The sequence below is a fragment of the Hylobates moloch genome, unplaced genomic scaffold (genome assembly GCF_009828535.3).
Source record: "Hylobates moloch isolate HMO894 unplaced genomic scaffold, HMol_V3 SCAFFOLD_41, whole genome shotgun sequence".
NCBI lineage: Eukaryota > Metazoa > Chordata > Mammalia > Primates > Hylobatidae > Hylobates > Hylobates moloch.
In genome coordinates, this window is record NW_026652316.1 from 289938 (window position 1) to 309574 (window position 19637).

Sequence of the window (19637 nt, forward strand, 5' to 3'; positions counted from 1 at the left end):
GGACAAGCTACTTGAACAAGTTCTAAGTCTCTTTATTTATAAAATAAGGATAAAAAGATCTACCTCATAAGGTTGTAATTAGGATCAAATTATATAAAACCATGATGAAAACAATATTATTTAACATTTATTGAATGGGGCATTTTGCAATGATTTATCATATATTGATTCATTTAATCCTCACAACCATCTGAGGTATTGACACAACGCTGTTTTATAGATGAGAAAACATACCTAAGATTCAAATCCAAGACAGGATTTGAACCCATGCAGTCTTACTCTAGGGTATACGCTTTTAACCGCTACAGCGTACTGACTGCACAATGCTTAACAGAGATCAATAAATGGCTTGTATTTTTATAGTCATTAATTAATTAAAGGATAAACTTTATGGAAGAAATGAAAAGAAAGGCAGTAGCTCCTGTCTGACATTCTTGAGCATCAGTGTATTTTCGATAATCCTGATTAAGATGATATCTGATCTCCCAGCACTTTGGGAGGCTGAGGCAGGCGGATCACTGGTGCTCAGGAGTTCAAGACCAGCCAGGCCAACATAGTAAAACCCCGTCTCTACTAAAAATACAAAAAGTAGCCCACTGTGCGCCTGTAGTCCCAGCCACTTGGGAGGCTGAGGTGGGAGAATCGCTTGAACCCAGGGGAGGGGGTGGGGGTGGGGGTGGGGTGAAGGTTGCAGTGAGCTGAGATAGCGCCACTGCATCCAGATAGCGCCACTGCATCCAGCCTAGGCGACAGAGCGAGACTGCATCTCAAAAAAAAAAAAAGATGAGATCTAACCATTTTCTTCCTACCACTAAACAGCCTTCCCATGTAAAATGATACTAAAATGAGACTAATTTCTTCCAATAATGAGATTACAGTTCTCAAGATGGAAGTACATTCTCTCTTCCTGATCTGGGGGAAGGTAGAAAAGTTTGTTCAAACTTTTTTGTTTTGTTTTTTAAATTACATTTATTTAGCGTATGTACACATAAAAAAGAAATCACCTTCTGAACCCACCCAGCAGGAAACATGCACAAACTCCAGGTAAGTGCTGGGGGGAGGGGCCCTGGCCCCAAGTTAGTGTCTGGGACAATGCAATACTGTGAGTAACAAGCCCCAGTGAGGAGCGGGCTGGACTGCAGTGTCTGGCAGGCTGGAGTCCCCGGCTACTGGCCCTAAAATAAGCATGCTCCATAGGCAAAGGTCTGTTTCATGCCCTCGAAGTAGCACCGCTGCCAGCCCTGCCATGTCCACTCTGTGACTTCCTTCACTCCCGCTTCTTGGTTTCCCCAAGTTACAGAAAGTATGGGATATGTCTTGGCTGTCTTTTTTCCCCTATCTGCTATAGATTGAATGTCTCCCCCATAAAATTCAGCTGTTGCCAATGTGATAGTATTAAGATGGGGCCTTCGAGAGGTGATTAGGCCATAAGGGCTTCTCCCTTATAAATAGGATTGGGGTCCTTATAGAATAATGAGGCTTTATCCAGTGTTCAGGGCTCACTTGTCCTTCTTTGTGAGGACACAGAGTTCCTCCCCTCCAGAGGATGCAGCAACAAGGCACCAACTTGAAAGCAAAGAGCAGCCCTCACCAGACACCTGACCCTGCCAGCACCTTGATCTTGGCCTTCCTAGCCTCCAGAACTGTGAGAAAATTAATTCCTGTTCTTTATAAATTGGCCAGGTGCAGTGGCTCATGCCTGTAATCTCAGCACTTTGGCAGGCCGAGGCAGGCTGATCACCTCAGGAGTTTGAGACCAGCCTGGCCAACATGGCAAAACCCCATCTCTACTAAAAATACAAAAAAAAAATTGGCTAGGCATGGTGGTGGGTGCCTGTAATCCCAGCTACTCGGGAGGCTGAGGCAGGAGAATCACTTGAACCTGGGAGGCACAGGTTGCAGTGAGCTGAGATTGCACCACTGCACTCCAGCCTGGGCTACAGAGCGAGACTCCGTCTCAAAAAAATAAACAAGGCTGGGCACAGTGGTTCACGACTGTAATCCCAGGACTTTGGGAGGCTGAGGCGGGTGGATCACCTGAGGTTGGGAGTTCGAGACCAGCCTGACCAACATGGAGAAACCCCGTCTCTACTAAAAATATAAAATAAGCCAGGCATGGTGGCACATGCCTGTAATCCCAGCAACTAGGGAGGCTGAGGCAGGAGAATTGCTTGAACCTCGGAGGCGGAGGTTGCGGTGAGCCGAGATCGCACCATTGCACTCCAGCCTGGGCAACAAGAGTGAAACTCCGTCTCAAAAAAATAAACAAATAAATAAACAAACAAACAAATAAATAAATATATAAATTACCCACTCTGGTATTTTGCTATAGCAGTACAAAATAGACTAAGACACCATCCTTCCTGCTCATACACCTAATTCATGATCCTGCAAAGATAACATTTAACAAAAAATTTAAGCCATGTACAGTGTCCAGTTTCAAGAATAGGAATTAGAATATAATACTAACATTTCTTCAACAAAACATCTGAATCCATTTTGTCCAGAGACTGGAGCACAGTGTTTATGGGAGTTGGGGGTGGGGGGGTGCAGAATATGTCTTCATCTGACATTTATGTTACCTTGAACCTTTATATCCACTGAGATCTTTGTCCATATCCAGCTCAGGAGTAGATTCGATGATTGCTTGAACTTCTGACTTTTCTTCATTTTCAGCAGAGCCTTAAAAAAGGACATGATGAAATAAACAACACATATATTACATAGTACCCCAATATAAAAATTTTGTTGTTTTTATGGTTGTAAAGGTATCATTTGAACATTTTAAAAAAATTTACAAGACTGGGTTTTAGGAAATACAGCATTATACAATATATCATATATTCATTTAACAGATCATATCAAAAACTAATAAGCAACCAAAGAAAGTTTTCCTTTGTGTTTCGTGGAACACACAGTACAATATATCCAAGGCCCTGCCTTCATTCTTATTTAAAAGATGGAATTTAAAGAAACTAAAGACAAAGACTAAACTAAGATAGGGGGCAGAAAAGAACTGTCCTCCTGTCTTTTAGGCTCTGTGACCTCCTGGCCCCCAACTCCTGGCCCCAATAGTTTCTCTCCAAGACTATTTAAACATTACCTCTTTTAAGCTTATTTACAATTGAATACAATTAAGTGCAATCTTATCTCAGTATCCATGGGGGATTGGTTCCAGAACCCACCACAATACCAAAATCCATAGATGCTCAGGTCCCTTATATAAAATGGCATTGTATTTGCATATAACTTATCAATATCCTCCCATATACTTTAAATCATCTATAGATTACTTATAATACCTAATACAATGTAAATGCTATGTAAATAATTGTCATACTATACTGTTTAGGGGATAATAAGAAAAAAGTATGTACATGTTTAGTACAGGCACAGCTATCATTTTTTTCAAATATTTTCAATCTACAGATGCAGAACCACAGATGTAGAGGGCCAACTATATCTGCCTATTTTATAAATACAAAGCAGGCAACACCCACAAAGATATATTTTCTCATACCCACATTATCCAGGTTTACTGAATACTTTCCTAGTAAGTAAAGAACTAGGGTCACTCACCAGTAGATACATTTCTAGTTTCCTGGGCTACCTGTACTTCAATGTGTTTGCTTATCTCTGACTTATTTGGTGCATCTGTAACCTTCACGAATCCTTCATTTTCTTCCTTTAAGGGAGTATCAGTAGGAATTGTTGCCACATCTGAATTAGCTGTTGATGCTGGAGTGGTAGCTTTGGATCCGCCTTGGCTAACATCAGAAAGCTCATCCTACAAATACAAATAATTAAAAAAAAAATTTTAAATGACGAATTTACTCAAATGACGAATTTTAAATGACGAATTTACTCTAAACCACATTAAATGGGTTGAGAAATAAATCTACCAAAGAAAGTTCTATTTTTTTTTCCAAAATAAAGGCAATAAAGAGCCACTGATTACCGGTAAGTACTCTCTTTAGACCCTCTGCAAATAATCGGGAAATATTTAAGTAAATTGTATTTTTTCAGATGAGATTTTTCTAAACAGAAAATTTGAAAATAAAAGAATTATTAGCAATAAAACTATACATTAATGTCAACATCATTCTTAATGGCAATTGCAATATTGTACAATCACTTGGTAATAACGACCTACTTTAGAACATTTAGAACACATACTCTGTAATAGCTGCTCTAAAACAGAAGTAGAATAACCAAATTCTTAACCTCAGGGTATCTTTGTAAAGTGTGGTATTAAAATATCCTGCATCTAAATCATTTGAAGTGCTTAAAGGGCTTGTTAAAACTCCGTGGCTCACACCTGTAATCCCAACACTTTGGGAGGCCGAGGCAGGCGGATCACGAGGTCAGGAGTTTGAGACCAGCCTGGCCAACATGGTGAAACCCCGTTTCTACTAAAAATACAAAAAGTAGCCAGGCGTGGTGGCAGGCGCCTATAATCCCAGCTACTTGGGAGGCTGAGGCAGGAGAATCGTTTGAACCTGGGAGGTGGAGGTTGCAGTGAGCTGAGATCGCGCCATTGAACTCCCACCTCAGCAAAAGAACTAGACTCCATCTCAAAAAAAAAAAAAAAAGCAGGGGGAGGGGGCAGATTCCAGCCACGCACATGCCTGTAATTCCAGCTGAGGAAGGAGGATCCCTTGAGCCCAACAAGACCCTGTCTCTTTGAAAAAAGAGAAATGAGTAGGGAGTAGGGAGGAGTAGACAGAGTCTAAGTCCAACTCTAGACTTAATGCACCAAACTTTGGGCAGTGAGAATAGGTCATCTATATTTTAACAAGCAATCCAGGTGAGTTACGTACTCATTGAAATTTGATTACTATTATAGGATCTACAGATAGGTTTCAAGAGGTATATGCAAATTGAAACTGTATGCAAAAATTTGTGTACAATGTATTTCTCTGGGAAAAGAATTATAGCTTTTATCAGATATTCAAAGGGGTTTGCAGCTCCAAAATAATTATAAACAATTGTCCAGTGGCTATCAAGAATGAAGCAGTTCTTTTGGAGCACCCAGGTTTTAAGAAAAGAGAAACTGACAAAAAGTTTACGGCCACCACCACCACCACTAATAATAATAATAATAATAATAACAGGCCGGGTGCAGTGGCTCACGCCTGTAATCCCAACACTTTGGGAGGCTGAGGCAGGCGGATCACCGGAGGTCGGGAGTTCGAGACCAGCCTGACCAACATGGAGAAACCCTGTCTTTACTAAAAATACAAAAAATTACCCGAGCATGGTGGCGCATGCCTGCAATTCCAGCTACTCGGGAGGCTGAGGCAGGAGAAATACTTGAACCCGGGAGGCAGAGGTTGCGGTGAGCCGAGATCGCATCCAGTCTGGGCAACAAGAGTGAAACTCCATCTCAAAATAATAATAATAATGATAATAATAACAATAATAATAATAAAAAATAAGGGTTAGGGTAAATTAAGTGAATTTATCATTCACTAAATTTATGACCTTGGGTAAGTAATGTATTCTTTCTAAACCTTTGTTTTATCATCTGTAAAATATAGATAACAGTATCTACTTCTTAAGATTCTTACTAAGTTATTCTACATTATGGCTCAGCAATGTGTTTCACACATACTAAGAATTTAAAATATTAACTATTATAATAGTAACTATTTGTATAATTATAAATACATAATTATATATGTTTATAATTTATAACTATTATAACAGTAACTATTAGTATAATTATAAATACATAATTATATATTTTTATAATAATATTTTAATTGTAAATTATATACACTATGTATAATTCCCTTAAGGGAGTATCAGCAGGAATTATTGCCACATCGATTTAGCTATTGATGCTGAAGTGGTAGCTTTAGATCCACCTTGGCTAACATCAGAAAGTTCAACCTAAAAATAAAAGTAATTTAAAAGAAATTTTAATTGAGTAATTTATTCTAAAGTACTTTAAAAATGGGTTAAGAAACTTGCCCAAAGTTATAACTTTTTTAAAAGGCAATAAAGAGTCACTGATTATCAATAAATAATCTCTCTAGCTCCTCTGCAAATAATTGGGAAATACTTAAGTAAATCGTATTTTTCCAGGCATACATGAGATTCTTCTTTTTTTTTTCTAATACAGAGTCTCATTCTGTCACCCAGGCTGGAGTGCAGTGGCATAATCTCAGCTCACTGCAACCTCCACCTCCCAGGCTCAAGCAATTCTCGTGCCTCAGTCCCCTGAGTACCTACGATTACAGGCGTGTGTCACCATGCCCCACTAATTTTTTGTATTTTTGGTACAGACGGGGTTTTGCCACGCTGCCCAGGCTGGTCTCAAATGCCTGGACTCAAGCGATCTGCCGGCCTCAGCCTCTCAAAGTGCCGGGATTACAGGCGTGAGCCATTGCGCCCGGCCGATTTTTCTAAATGGAAAATTTGAAAATAAAATATGAAAGGCATTAGCAGCCAGGCTCGGTGGCTCACACCTGAAATCCCAACATTTTGGGAGGCCCAGGCAGGCAGATCACCTAAGGTCAGGAGTTTGAGACCAGCCTGGCCAACATGGTGAAACCTATATCTACTAAAAATACAAAAATTAGGCGTGGTGGCAGGTGCCTGTAATTCCAGCCACCCGGGAGGCAGAGGTTGCAGTGAGCTGAGATCACACCACCGCACTCCAGCCTGGGGGACAGGGCAAGACTCTCTCCAAAAAAGGAAAAGCATTAGTGATAAAATTACACACTGATGTCAACATCATTTTAATGGCAGTTGCAATATTGTATCACTATTAATTACAGTATATTGTACATATTAATTATAATATATTGTACAATATATTTTACACAACATATAAAAATAAAATAGTATATCCATGTTAAGAGTACAATACTTCGGCCAAGTGTGGTGGCTCATGCCTGTAATTCAGCACTTTGGGAGGCCAAGGCAGGCAGATCACCTGAGGTCAAGAGTTCGAGACCAGCCTGGCCAACATGGAGAAACTCCGTCTCTAAATCAGCCGGGAGTGGTGGCACACGTCTGTAATCCCAGCTATTAGCGAGGCTGAGGCAGGAGAATCACTTGAACCCAGGAGGCAAAGGTTGCAGTGAGCCGAGATCGCACCATTGCACTCCAGTCTGGGCAACAAGAGCAAGACTCTGTCACAAAAAAAAAAAAAAAAAAAAAAAAAGAGTACAATACTTCATGTATGCCTGTAATCCCAGCTACTTCGGAGGCTGAGGCACAAGAATCGCTTGAATAAATTAGGTATTGATGGGACGTATCTCAAAATAATAAGAGCTATCTATGACAAACCCACAGCCAATATCATACTGAATGGGCAAAAACTGGAAGCATTCCCTTTGAAAACTGGAACAAGACAGGGATGCCCTCTCTCACCACTCCTATTCAACATAGTGTTGGAAGTTCTGGCCAGGGCAATCAGGCAGGAGAAGGAAATAAAGCGTATTCAATTAGGAAAAGAGGAAGTCAATCAAATTGTTCCTGTTTGCAGATGACATGATTGTATATCTAGAAAACCCCACTGTCTCAGCCCAAAATCTCCTTAAGCTGATTAGCAACTTCAGCAAAGTCTCAGGATACAAAATCAATGTACAAAAATCACAAGCATTCTTATACACTAATAACAGACAAACAGAGAGCCAAATCATGAGTGAACTCCCATTCACAATCGCTTCAAAGAGAATAAAATACCTAGGAATCCAACTTACAAGGGACGTGAAGGACCTCTTCAAGGAGAACTACAAACCACTGCTCAATGAAATAAAAGAGGATACAAACAAATGGAAGAACATTCCATGCTCATGGGTAGGAAGAATCAATATTGTGAAAATGGCCATACTGCCCAAGGTAATTTATAGATTCAATGCCATCCCCATCAAGCTACCAATGACTTTTTTTTTTTTTTTTTGAGACGGAGTCTCACTCTGTCACCCAGGCTGGAGTGCAGTGGCGCTATCTCGGCTCACTGCAAGCTCCGCCTCCCGGGTTCACGCCATTCTCTTGCCTCAGCCTCCCGAGTAGCTGGGACTACAGGCACCTGCCACGGCACACCCGGCTAATTTTCTGTATTTTTAGTAGAGACGGGGTTTCACCGTGTTAGCCAGGATGGTCTTGATCTCCTGACCTCGTGATCCGCCCACCTCAGCCTCCCAAAATGCTGGGATTACAGGCGTGAGCCACCGCGCCCAGTGCTACCAATGACTTTCTTCACAGAATTGGAAAAAACTACTTTAAAGTTCATATGGAACCAAAAAAGAGCCCACATCACCAAGTCAATCCTAAGCCAAAAGAACAAAGCTGGAGGCATCACGCTACCTGACTTCAAACTATACTACAAGGCTACAGTAATTAAAACAGCATGGTACTGGTACCAAAACAGAGATGTAGATCAATGGAACAGAACAGAGCCCTCAGAAATAATACCACATATCTACAACCATCTGATCTTTGACAAACCTGACAAAAATAAGCAATGGGGAAAAGATTTCCTATTTAATAAAATGGTGCTGGGAAAACTGGATAGCCATATGTAGAAAGCTGAAACTAGATCCCTTCTTTACATCTTATACAAAAATTAATTCAAGATGGATTAAAGACTTACATGTTAGACCTAAAACCATAAAAAGCCAAGAAGAAAACCTAGGCAATACCATTCAGGACATAGGCATGGGCAAGGACTTCATGTCTAAAACACCAAAAGCAATGGCAACAAAAGACAAAATTGACAAATGGGATCTAATTAAACTAAAGAGCTTCTGCACAGCAAAAGAAACTACCATCAGAGTGAACAGGCAACCTACAAAATGGGAGAAAATTTTCACAACCTACTCATCTGACAAAGGGCTAATATCCAGAATCTACAATGAACTCAAACAAATTTACAAGAAAAAAACAACCCCATCAAAAAGTGGGTGAAGGATATGAACAGGCACTTCTCAAAAGAAGACATTTATGCAGCCAAAAAAAACATGAAGAAATGCTCATCATCACTGACCATCAGAGAAATGCAAATCAAAACCACAGTGAGATACCATCTCACACCAGTTAGAATGGCCATCATTAAAATGTCAGGAAACAACAGGTGCTGGAGAGGATGTGGAGAAATAGGAACACTTTTACACTGTTGGTGGGACTGTAAACTAGGTCAACCATTGTGGAAGTCAGTGTGGCGATTCCTCAGGGATCTAGAACTAGAAATACCATCTGACCCAGCCATCCCATTACTGGGTATATACCCAAAGGATTATAAATCATGCTGCTCTAAAGACACATGCACACATATGTTTATTGCGGCACTATTCACAATAGCAAAGAGTTGGAACCAACCCAAATGTCCAACAACGATAGACTGGATTAAGAAAATGTGGCACATATACACCATGGAATACTATGCAGCCATAAAAAATGATGAGTTCATGTCCTTTGTAAGGACATGGATGAAACTGGAAACCATCATTCTCAGCAAACTATCGCAAGGACAAAAAACCAAACACCGCATGTTCTCACTCATAGGTGGGAATTGAACAATGAGAACACATGGACACAGGAAGGGGAACATCACACTCCGGGGACTGTTGTGGGGTCAGGGGAGTGGGGAGGGATAGCATTAGGAGATATACCTAATGCTAAATGACAAGTTAATGGGTGCAGCACACCAACATGGCACATGGATACATATGTAACAAACCTGCACATTGTGCACATGTACCCTAGAACTTATAGTATAATAATAATAAAAAATAAAAATAAATAAATAATCGCTTGAATGGCCTGGGCAACACAGCAAGATCCCATCACATAAAACAATAATGTATTGTACACTTAAAATTTTTAGAGGGTAGATCTCATATTAAATGTTCTTACCACAATAAAATAAAAAAGGCTGAGGCAGGAGAATCGCTTGAACCCGGGAGGCAGAGGTTTCAGTGAGGCAAGATTGCGCCACTGCACTCCAGCTTGGGCGACAGCAAGACTTCATCTCAAAAAAAAAAAAAAAAAAAAAATTGGCCAGGTGCAGTGGCTCACACCTGTAATCCCAGCACTTTGGGAGGCCGAGATGGGTGGATTAGTTGAGGTCAGGAGTTCCAGACCAGCTTGGCCAACATGGGGAAACCCCGTCTCTACTAAAAATACAAAAATTAGCCAGGCATGGTGGCACCTGCCTGTAATCCCAGGTACTCGGGAGGCTGAGGCAGGAGAATCGTTGAACCCAGGCGACGGAGGTTGCAGTGAGCCAAGATTGTGCCACTGCACTCCAGCCTGGTGACAGGGTGGGACTCCGTCTCAAAAAAAAAAAAAATTGCTATTTTCTTGAACTGGTAACTGGCACCCAATATAAAAGTATCTGATAGAAACCTACTAATTCCAGCAAATTCATTTGTTTGGAGTTAAGTCAAAAAGACTGACAGTATTAAAAAAAAAAAAAATGACAGTATTTAATACCTCTGGAGCCAAAGAGGTTGATAGTGAAAACAACTACAAGTCCCTCTGAGCACCATTTGCATTGTCTTTGCTTTGATGTATACTCGATTAAAAAATAAGTGGTATTTGGCTGGACATGGTCGGCTCATGCCTGTAATCCCAGCACTTTGAGAGGTTGAGGTGGGCATATCACTTGAGCCCAGGAGTTTGAGACCAGCCTGGGAAACCTGGTGAAACACTGTCTCTACTAAAAATGCCAAAAATTAGCCCAGCACGGTGGTGCACGCCTGTAGTCCCAGCTACGAGGAAGGCTAAAGCATGAGAATCGCTTGAACCCAGGAGGCGGAGGCTGCAGTGAGCTCAGATTGCACCCATGTTATCATGTACATGAATTCTCATTGTTTAAAAGTTTCAAAGGTAACACACATTAAAAAATACAAAATAAACACTGTATCTCTGATAAACAGTGTTGATGAAAGCACTTAAAACCCATTAAGACGGTGGATTCAGAAAGCCCTGGAGAATACTGAGTTCATCTATATAAGAAAGTGATATGCCTTTGAAACTATGTCAAAAATAAATAATTTGAGGTCAGTTTTGGAATTCTCATTTACCTCTTAAATATAGAGAAATTATTTCTTCCTCCTCCTTATTATTCCAGTCCCCTACTCCCCACAAAAGGCAGGTTATTTTCACCTTAGAAAAAATTGTATTTAGTAATTTAAAAGTTCACAACGTATGAAGTGTGGCAAAGGCCTACTTTCCAAATTCATTTGTGGATCTGGGAGCATGAAATAAAATAACAGGAGACAGTCTAGATATCATGGGGTGAAAAGAAAAAAAAAAAAGAAATAACCGAGAGAGAGCTGAAGCTAAAACAGGAAAGGGACCATGATACCTCAGCAATCCCAAGGTTTCAGGCTACAAGGAAGTGGTTAATCAGGATCTACTTAGAAGAAAATTATGTTTTAAATTTATCCTAGGCTATCCAAATAACATGAGATTTGCTTATATGTAACTTACTTCCCTTTTATACTTACCACATAAAAATATTTTACACTCTTTAAAATAGCCCAGTGTGTGGGCTATATTTCTGACAACTAGATCCCAGAGATACAGCATGAGAGCTGAGAAGGGAAAAGCTCTGATTTTAGGGGTTGAGCCCTTTTCTTTTTCTTTCTTTTTTTTTTTTTTGAGACAGAGTTTTGCTCTTGTTGCCCACCAGGCTGTAGTGCAATGGCGCAATCTCGGCTCACCGCAACCTCTGCCTCCCGGGTTCAAGTGATTCTCCTGCCTCAGCCTCCCGAGTAGCTGGGATTACAGACATGGGCCACCATGCCCAGCTAATTTTGTATTTTTAGTAGAGACGGGGTTTCTCCATGTTGGTCAGGCTGGTCTCGAACTCCCGACCTCAGGTGATCCGCCTGCCTCAGCCTCCCAAAGTGCTGGGTTTAAAGATGTGAGCCACTGCGCCCGGCCAGGAAGCCATCTTTTAAAGAGGTCTTTCTTCTTGGTATCCCAGGCAGTGGTGACATAAAGCTTCTAAGATTAGCAGAAAAGCACTTAGATGAGAAATCGGACAAAGCATTTGGCCAGGGGCACAATATTCTTGCATTATACCTCACTAACTGCCTCCAATTAAAGATAGAATGAGGCTAAGCACAGTGGCTCATGTGTGTAATCACAGTCCTTTGGGAGGCCAAGACAGGTGGATCACTTGAGGTCTGGAGTTCAAGACCAGCCTGGCCAACATGGTGAAAACTCACCTCTACTAAAAATACAAAAATTAGCTGGGTGTAGTGGCATATGCCTGTAGTCCCAGGTACCTGGGCAGCTGAGGCACAAGAATCACTTGAATCCAGAAGGGGGAAGAGGTTGCAGTGAGCCAAGATCATACCACTGCACTCCAGCCTGGGCAACAGAACAAGACCTTGTCTCAAAAAAAAAAAAAACATCAACCTGTTAAAAATTAAAATATACTACTTTTGGTCAACAGTACATTCATAAGATAATACGATCATGTGCCCCATCTGCATAATGACGTTTTGGTCAATAATAGACAGCATACAGCATATATAGTGGTGGTCCCATAAGATTAAAACGAAGCTGAAAAATTCCTGTTGCCCAGTGATGTTGCAACTGTCATGAGACCCCAGTGCAATGCACTCGTGTGTTAACAAGACTACTGCACTGCCAGGTGTATAAAAGTATAGTACATACAATTCTACACAGTACGTAATACTTAATAATGATAAACAATTATGTTACTGGTTTATGTATTTACTACAATTTTCATTGTTATTTTAAAGTATACTCCTCCTTCTACTTAAAAATAATAACAAAGTTAACTAAAAACAGCCTCAGGTAGGTCCTTCGGGAAGTACTCTAGAAATAGTCACTGTCATCGTAGGAGGTGATAGCTCCATGTGTGTCATTGCTCCTGAAAACTTTCCAGTGGGACAAGATGTGGAGGTGGAAGATACTGACATTGATGATCCTGACCCTGTGTCGGCCAAGGCTAATAATATGTGTGTGTCTTGGTTTTTCACAAAAAAGTTTAAAAAGCAAAAAAAAAAAAATTTTTTTTTTAATAGATAAAAGCTTATAGAATAAGGATATAAAGAAAATATTTTCATAGAGCTATACAATGTGTTTGTGTTTTAAGCTAAACATTATTACAAAAAAGTCAAAAAGGTAAAAAAATTTAAACTTTATAAAGTAAATAAGTTATAGTAAGCTAAGGTTAATTATTGAAGAAAAACATTAAACAAATGTAGTATAGTTTAAGTGGACAGCATTTTATAAAGTCTACAATAATGTCCAGTAATGCTCTAGGCCTTCATATTCACTCACTGCTCACTCACTGCTCACTCACTGACTCACCAAGAGCATCTGCAGTCTGCAAACTCCCAACCATGTTAAGTGCCCTATAGAGGTAAACCATTTTAAATATTTCATATTGTATTTTTACTGTATCTTTCCTATGTTTAGGTACACAAAATAGTTACCACTGTGTTACAACTGCATACAGTATTCAGTACATGCTGTACAGGTTGCAGCCTAAGAGCAACAGGCCATACCATATAGTTTAGGTGTGTCGTAAGCTATATCGTCTAGGTTTGCATAAATTCACTCTATGATGTTCTTACAACGAAATCACCTAAGTACACATTTCTCAGAACGTATCTCTGTTGTTAAGCGACACGTGACTATGTATGCAAACAAGGGAAAATTCTTACGAGGTCCTAATTGAAAAGCGTTTATTATGAATCATTCAACATAAAGTTCCAGGGGAGTTGCATGCTGTTATTTCACATTCAATCTGTGGCTTCTTGAGACTGCAAATTCCTATTTTATATTAGACTTTACAGGTCACTTGCCAGGTTGTGCTGTTTTGGCCAATACCCTTGACTGCAAATGACCACTAACCTATCAAACCCTATTGTCTGACATCATTAAGACATCTTTTTCAATGGCATGAGTGGTGTCAAACATGGAGACTTACACAGTCGTCAAGTCTCTTTCTAACATATTTATTTTATAGCCCCATTTTCCTCTTTAGAGCCTTTAGGGAAAGGTGTACATGTCACTAGAGAATGCTCACAAAAAGCTAGTACAAGATTTGGAAGTGCATATAAAAGAATGGCATGTCTGTGCATATTTAAACTGTGCTTTGAAAAAAAACAGATGTAACACAAATGGCCAAGAAGCATATAAAATGATGATCAACACCACTAACCACTGGAGAAACGCAAATCAAAACCACAATGAGATATCATCACCTGGCCCCCATCAGGATGACCACTATCAAGAAAAAGAGGATGTGAATACATTAGACACTTGTGCATTGTTGGTAGGATTGTAAAATGATGCAACCACTCTGGAAAACAGTATGAAAGTTCCTAAAAACATTAAAAATAGAACTACCATATCATCCAGCAATCTCACTTCTGGGTATGTATTCATAAAAGCATTATTCATAACAGCCATAAGGTGAAACCAACCCAAATGTCCATTAACAAATAAATAAAATATGGTGTACACAAACAATCAAATAAATATTACTCAGCCTTAAAAAGGAAGGGAATTCTGTCACATGCTATAACATGAATGAACCTTGAGGACATTACACTAAATGAAATAAGCCAGTCTCAAAAAGACAAACACTACATGATTCTATTTATGTGTGGTATTTAATATGTGACATCAAATTCATAGAAACAGAAAGTAAAATGGTAGTTTCCGGGGGCTAGAGTAGTTGGAAGGGAAGTTATTATTCAATGAGTGTAGAGTTTTAGATTTGCAAGATGAAAAAGCTCTGGTGCTGTTTTACAATAATATGAATATACATAACACTACTGAACTGTATACTTACACTATTGAACTACATACTTAAAAATGGTTAAAATGGTCATTTTTTTCTTCCTGTGGAGACCACATCAGAGGTCATAAGATGGTAATTTTTATGTGTTTTTTACCACACACACAAAATAAATGTCATTACTTTCAGTTTCACTTGAGATACTGCAGTAAAAGCAATCTGGTCTTTGTGCCATTTTCTTATGGGTTTTAGATATCAGGTTAAAAGCCTATAAGCTCTTCAAAATATTTTCAGTTGTTCCATTTACCAAATGCACCATGTGCTTAGTGCTATATAGAATATATATATCATGGATTACCTGGCATTGCAGCATAACTATTTTCTAACAGACTATAAACTATGTTTACAACTAGAGAAAATGAATTATCCCATTCAGTTCAACTTACAGACACTACATGCCAATGTAGTGTTTTCCTGAGTAGCCTAACTTCTGAAATAAGCCATATAAAGGCAAGCAACTCTGCTATGTAAGTTTGTCTCTTAGATTTGAGGGTTTTAAGCCAAATGAAAATAAAGACAAAACTACAAACAAGTAACTAGCCCCACATAGGATCCCTCACTATTAACACAATTATGCTTTTATACCTACATTTCTTTCTCCCCAAGTAAAAGTAAGTCTCTAAAGCATTGGTTCTTAAAACTCTTTTGATTTACAGCTATGTGGCATAAAAGAGTTACAAAATGGTGTGTACATGCATTCTTCTGGAGAGTTTCAAATAATTTGATTCCTAAGAGTCTGTGACCCAAAGGAAACACTAAAAACCTTAACTCTAGATACTCACATTTAGGTAAAATCCATCTAAGTGTAAATAGAATGATAGCTTCAAGAGAATTCAAATTATTAAAGGAAAGGTATGAATGTCCTGAGTATATTTTGAAGGAAGAGGATACTGTTTCACTGTTGATGCTAGAGGGCTTCCATGGACCCCGGTCAACCCCTGACCTAGCACGTAGGAGAAAGTCACAGATATCCTGTTATCCCCAGTGCCCAGCATATCAAGCCTGACACGTAGCAGGCTTTTTTTTTTTTTTTTTTTTTTTGAGATGGAGTCTCGCTGTGTTGCCCAGGCTGGAGGGCAGTGGCACCATCTTAGCTCGCTGCAACCTCCACCTCCCAGGTTCAAGCAATTCTCCTGCCTCAGCCTCCTAAGTACCTGGGATTACAGGTGTCTGCCACCACACCTGGCTGATTTTTGCATTTTTAGTAGAGACAAGGTTTCACCATATTGGCCATGCTGGTCTTGAACTCCTACTCCTGAACAAGTGACCCGCCTGCCTCGGCAGAGTGCTGGGATTTCAGGCATGAGCCACCGTACCTGGCCCATAGTAGGCTCTTAACAGATGTTTGATGAATAAAGCTGGATGGTGCCCTGACTAGAGATGAAGAACTCTATTAAACTAAGGAAGCAGTCCACTGTAAGATGACACACTAGGCCACATTCAGGACACATACAAGTTACATACATTATGCCCTGAAGAAGGTATTTCTGGAAAGTATACCATTACATAGAGCTGCATAAATGCAAACAGGCTGAATTTCACAGAATTTACTTGTATTTTCTTTCCTTTATTTAAAAATGCTTACTTTGGGGAAGGAATAAATTACAGATTGCAGTAAAGCCCTGACAACCACTATAGTGGAAATAATTTTCTTTTATATTTCAGTGAATTACAACAATAGTCTTCCAAGCTGAGCATCTGATGTCTTGAGAATAGCAGTTGAGGAAGTAATCAACAGTTAATCACTTTAGTATACTTTTTGCAAAATGTTAAGAAGCACCATTCTCACCTCCTGTTCTACAGCCTTCTGAGGTTCAGGACTATTGCTGACCTAGGAAGAGGGAAGATTATAAAAGAGAAAAAAATTATGTGTTTACTAGGTTTTAACACAGCTGTAACTTTGGCTTGTACTATCTCCCAGGATACAAGATTCATCTATTATCTAGTGTGTTTAAAATGAGGGTTTGGAAGCTTTGTTTTGTTTTGCCTTAAGCTGACCTTAACGCTCTAGTTTAAGTAACATCATGGTTCGGAAGCCACCACTTGGATCAGTGTCTTATACTTATCAACATGCAGCTCATTATTTAACCTTTTTTTTCTACTTACACCATTTTATGAAATCTTCCTGATGTTTACTCCAGTCCCTTTGACTATTTAACATACTAATATTCCAGTGCAGCATACTCAGAAATGTTTATCACAGCTCCTTCTATCATTTCTGAATTAGTTAGATAACACTAATGATCAAAGGATCACCAAAATCCAAATCCTTTTTCTTTTGTTTTTGAGACAGGGTCTCACTCCTGTCGCCCAGGCTGGAGTGCAGTGACATGATCACGGCTTGTTGCAGCCTCAACTTGGCAGGATTCCGGTGATTCTCCCACCTCAGCGTCCCAAGTAGCTGGGACTACAGGTGTACCCCACCATGCCTGGATAAATTTTTATATTTTTAGTAGAGATTTGGTATCACCTTGTTGCCCAGGCCAGTCTTGAACTCCTAGGCTCAAGTGATCCATCTTCCTTGGCCTCCCAAAGTGCTGGGATTACAGGCATGAGCCACGTGCCCGGTCCCAAATCCTTTTTCATAAAAATCTATTTATTCATATTCTTTATTTCTATCTATACATTTTCCCTCTATGAGACGGATGTGTTTCTCTTAAATACAAAGCAACAGTTTTAAATACTCTTGGTCTGGAAATTCATCAAAGTCTTTTTGAAAGGCTGCTAGCTCTCAGTTATGCCCTTAAAAATACACAGATTAGGCCAGCCGCAGTGGCTCACACCTGTAATCCCAGCACTTTGGGAGGCTAAGGCAGATAGATCACCTGAGGTCAGGAGTCCAAGACCAGCCTGACCAACATGGAGAAACCTTGTCTCTACTAAAAATACAAAACTAGCCGGGCATGGTGGCGGGCTCCTGTAATCCCAGCTGCTCTGGAGGCTAAGGCAGGAGAATCACTTGAACCCAGGAGGTGGAGGTTGCAGTGAGCCGAGATCACGCCATTGCACTACAGCCTGGGCAACAAGAGCGAAACTCCATCTCAAAAAAAATAAAAAATAAAAAATACACAGATTAGCAAGGCATGATTCATTTTGTAGGAATCAGACTGCCTCTTCTTTAATAGATGTGTTCTTTTTTTCCCCTAGCTTTATTGAGATATAACTGACAAATACAGTATACAGTTAAGGTGATTTTTTTAATACACATTGTGAAACAATCACCACAGTCAAGCCAATAAACATATCTAGCATGTCATACATTTTTTTGGTGGTAAGAGCACTTAATGTTTATTTATAAGATCTTTGATTCTGGATTCTCATCATTTTTAATTATTCTCTTCATCAAAAACTAGGTAAAAACTTGGGTAGCTCTCTCTATATAAAAGTAGAAATATTGTCAAATATGTCATTAAATTAAAAAAAAAAGCAAGCAGCAGGAAAACACTTATAAACCCACTTATCTTAAAAAGACATTATATCTATGCGTACCTGTAAAGAAAAAGGCCAAGGATACATCAACTATTTACAATGACAGGGGGAAAAAACGAAATTTAGGGTTGAAGAAACTTCCCATTCCTACTCTATACTCTTCAGCATTACTAAAAATTGTGAAACTGAATTAATATAATTTTTTAGACACAGGATCTTGCGATATTGCCCAGGCTGAAGTGCCGTGGCTATTCACAGGCACCCTTACGGTGCACTGCAACCTGGAATTCCTGGCTTCAAGCAGTCTTCTCACCTCAGCCTCCCGAGTAGTAAAATAACTTTTTAAAAGAAATTATAAAGGCCTCTTTTAGGAAATATTTGGACCTCTGAGCACCTTAACAACACTTCTAGTACATGGCATTGTGCCTAACACAGTGGGCATCAATAAATTTTTTTGAGTGAAAAAGGTAATTTTTTTCAGTAGAAAATGTGTTAAACAACTGCTCCTATTCTAAAAGTCTGTTTAAACAGTAAACATAAGTATTAATAAATACCTATGTGCCAATTATCTCAGATGAAGTCACATTTAAAATACAAGCTTTAAACACCGTCATTTTGAAAGTGCTGCTTATTTACATCTTTACCAGTTTCTATTCTCAACATATATAATAGGCATCTTGGTCAACATACAACACAATAAAATCTTTACCCTTTTTTTCTTTCCAAACCCTAACAGTCACCTGTGGGTGGTTCCTAAAGTTATCACGTGAAGATATATGTGAGGAAAAAAGCTTATAAGCAAAAATTGAGTTTATAGAACAAATTCCTTATCCACTGTCATAAACAAAAACAATATGAAATATTACAACACATAATCCATTTTTTTCTTAAAACTCTACTTTTATTTTACCCTAGTATGCACACTAATACAAAATTCTATAAAGGAGGTATAAACTAATGGAAAAACCCACATCAGAAATAAATGAATGAATAATGCCTAGATCTTGGTTCCTAAATACGCTTCTCCCAAAAAATGTGCCAGAGCTCCTTTGAGAAGCAGTCCAATTTTTAAGAGTGGGGCAGGGAAAATACAACAGCTTAGAGCATCTTAGGGTGCCAATAAGGAAGAAAGCATTCAAAAAAGGATGGGCTATGTCAAAAGAGCACAGGAGCCAACCTGAAAGAGCTCACAATGTCCAAAGCTAGAAAAATTTGAGAAACCAAAGAAATGATAGGTTTGCATAGCCCACAGAGTAATATATATATGTATATACATATATATCTACATATATACATATATATATATATCCCTTGAATTCAAACTGGAATGGAGGGAAGGAGGGAAGAAGACAACTCTCCCTGATAGAATAATTCCAATTAATAAATGTAGAATGAAGAA

At 39.2% G+C, this 19637-nt stretch overlaps 1 protein-coding gene across 14 annotated transcripts in view; it reads right to left on the bottom strand.

The window, feature by feature from the left end:
• The window catches only part of LOC116463547 (C-Jun-amino-terminal kinase-interacting protein 4), a 165344-nt gene that overhangs the window by 56231 nt on the left and 89476 nt on the right, over positions 1-19637 (bottom strand). For 7 of the 14 annotated variants that reach the window (XM_058434710.1, XM_032146680.2, XM_032146685.2 and 4 more), the window contains 3 exons: positions 16599-16640; positions 3580-3787; positions 2583-2682 (listed from right to left, as the gene is read on the bottom strand). In XM_058434710.1, coding sequence (XP_058290693.1) covers positions 2583-2682; positions 3580-3787; positions 16599-16640 — 350 coding nt within the window. The remainder of the gene's footprint in view (positions 1-2582; positions 2683-3579; positions 3788-16598; positions 16641-19637) is intronic. The other 7 variants (XM_032146686.2, XM_058434712.1, XM_032146687.2 and 4 more) reach the window with 1 other exon arrangement.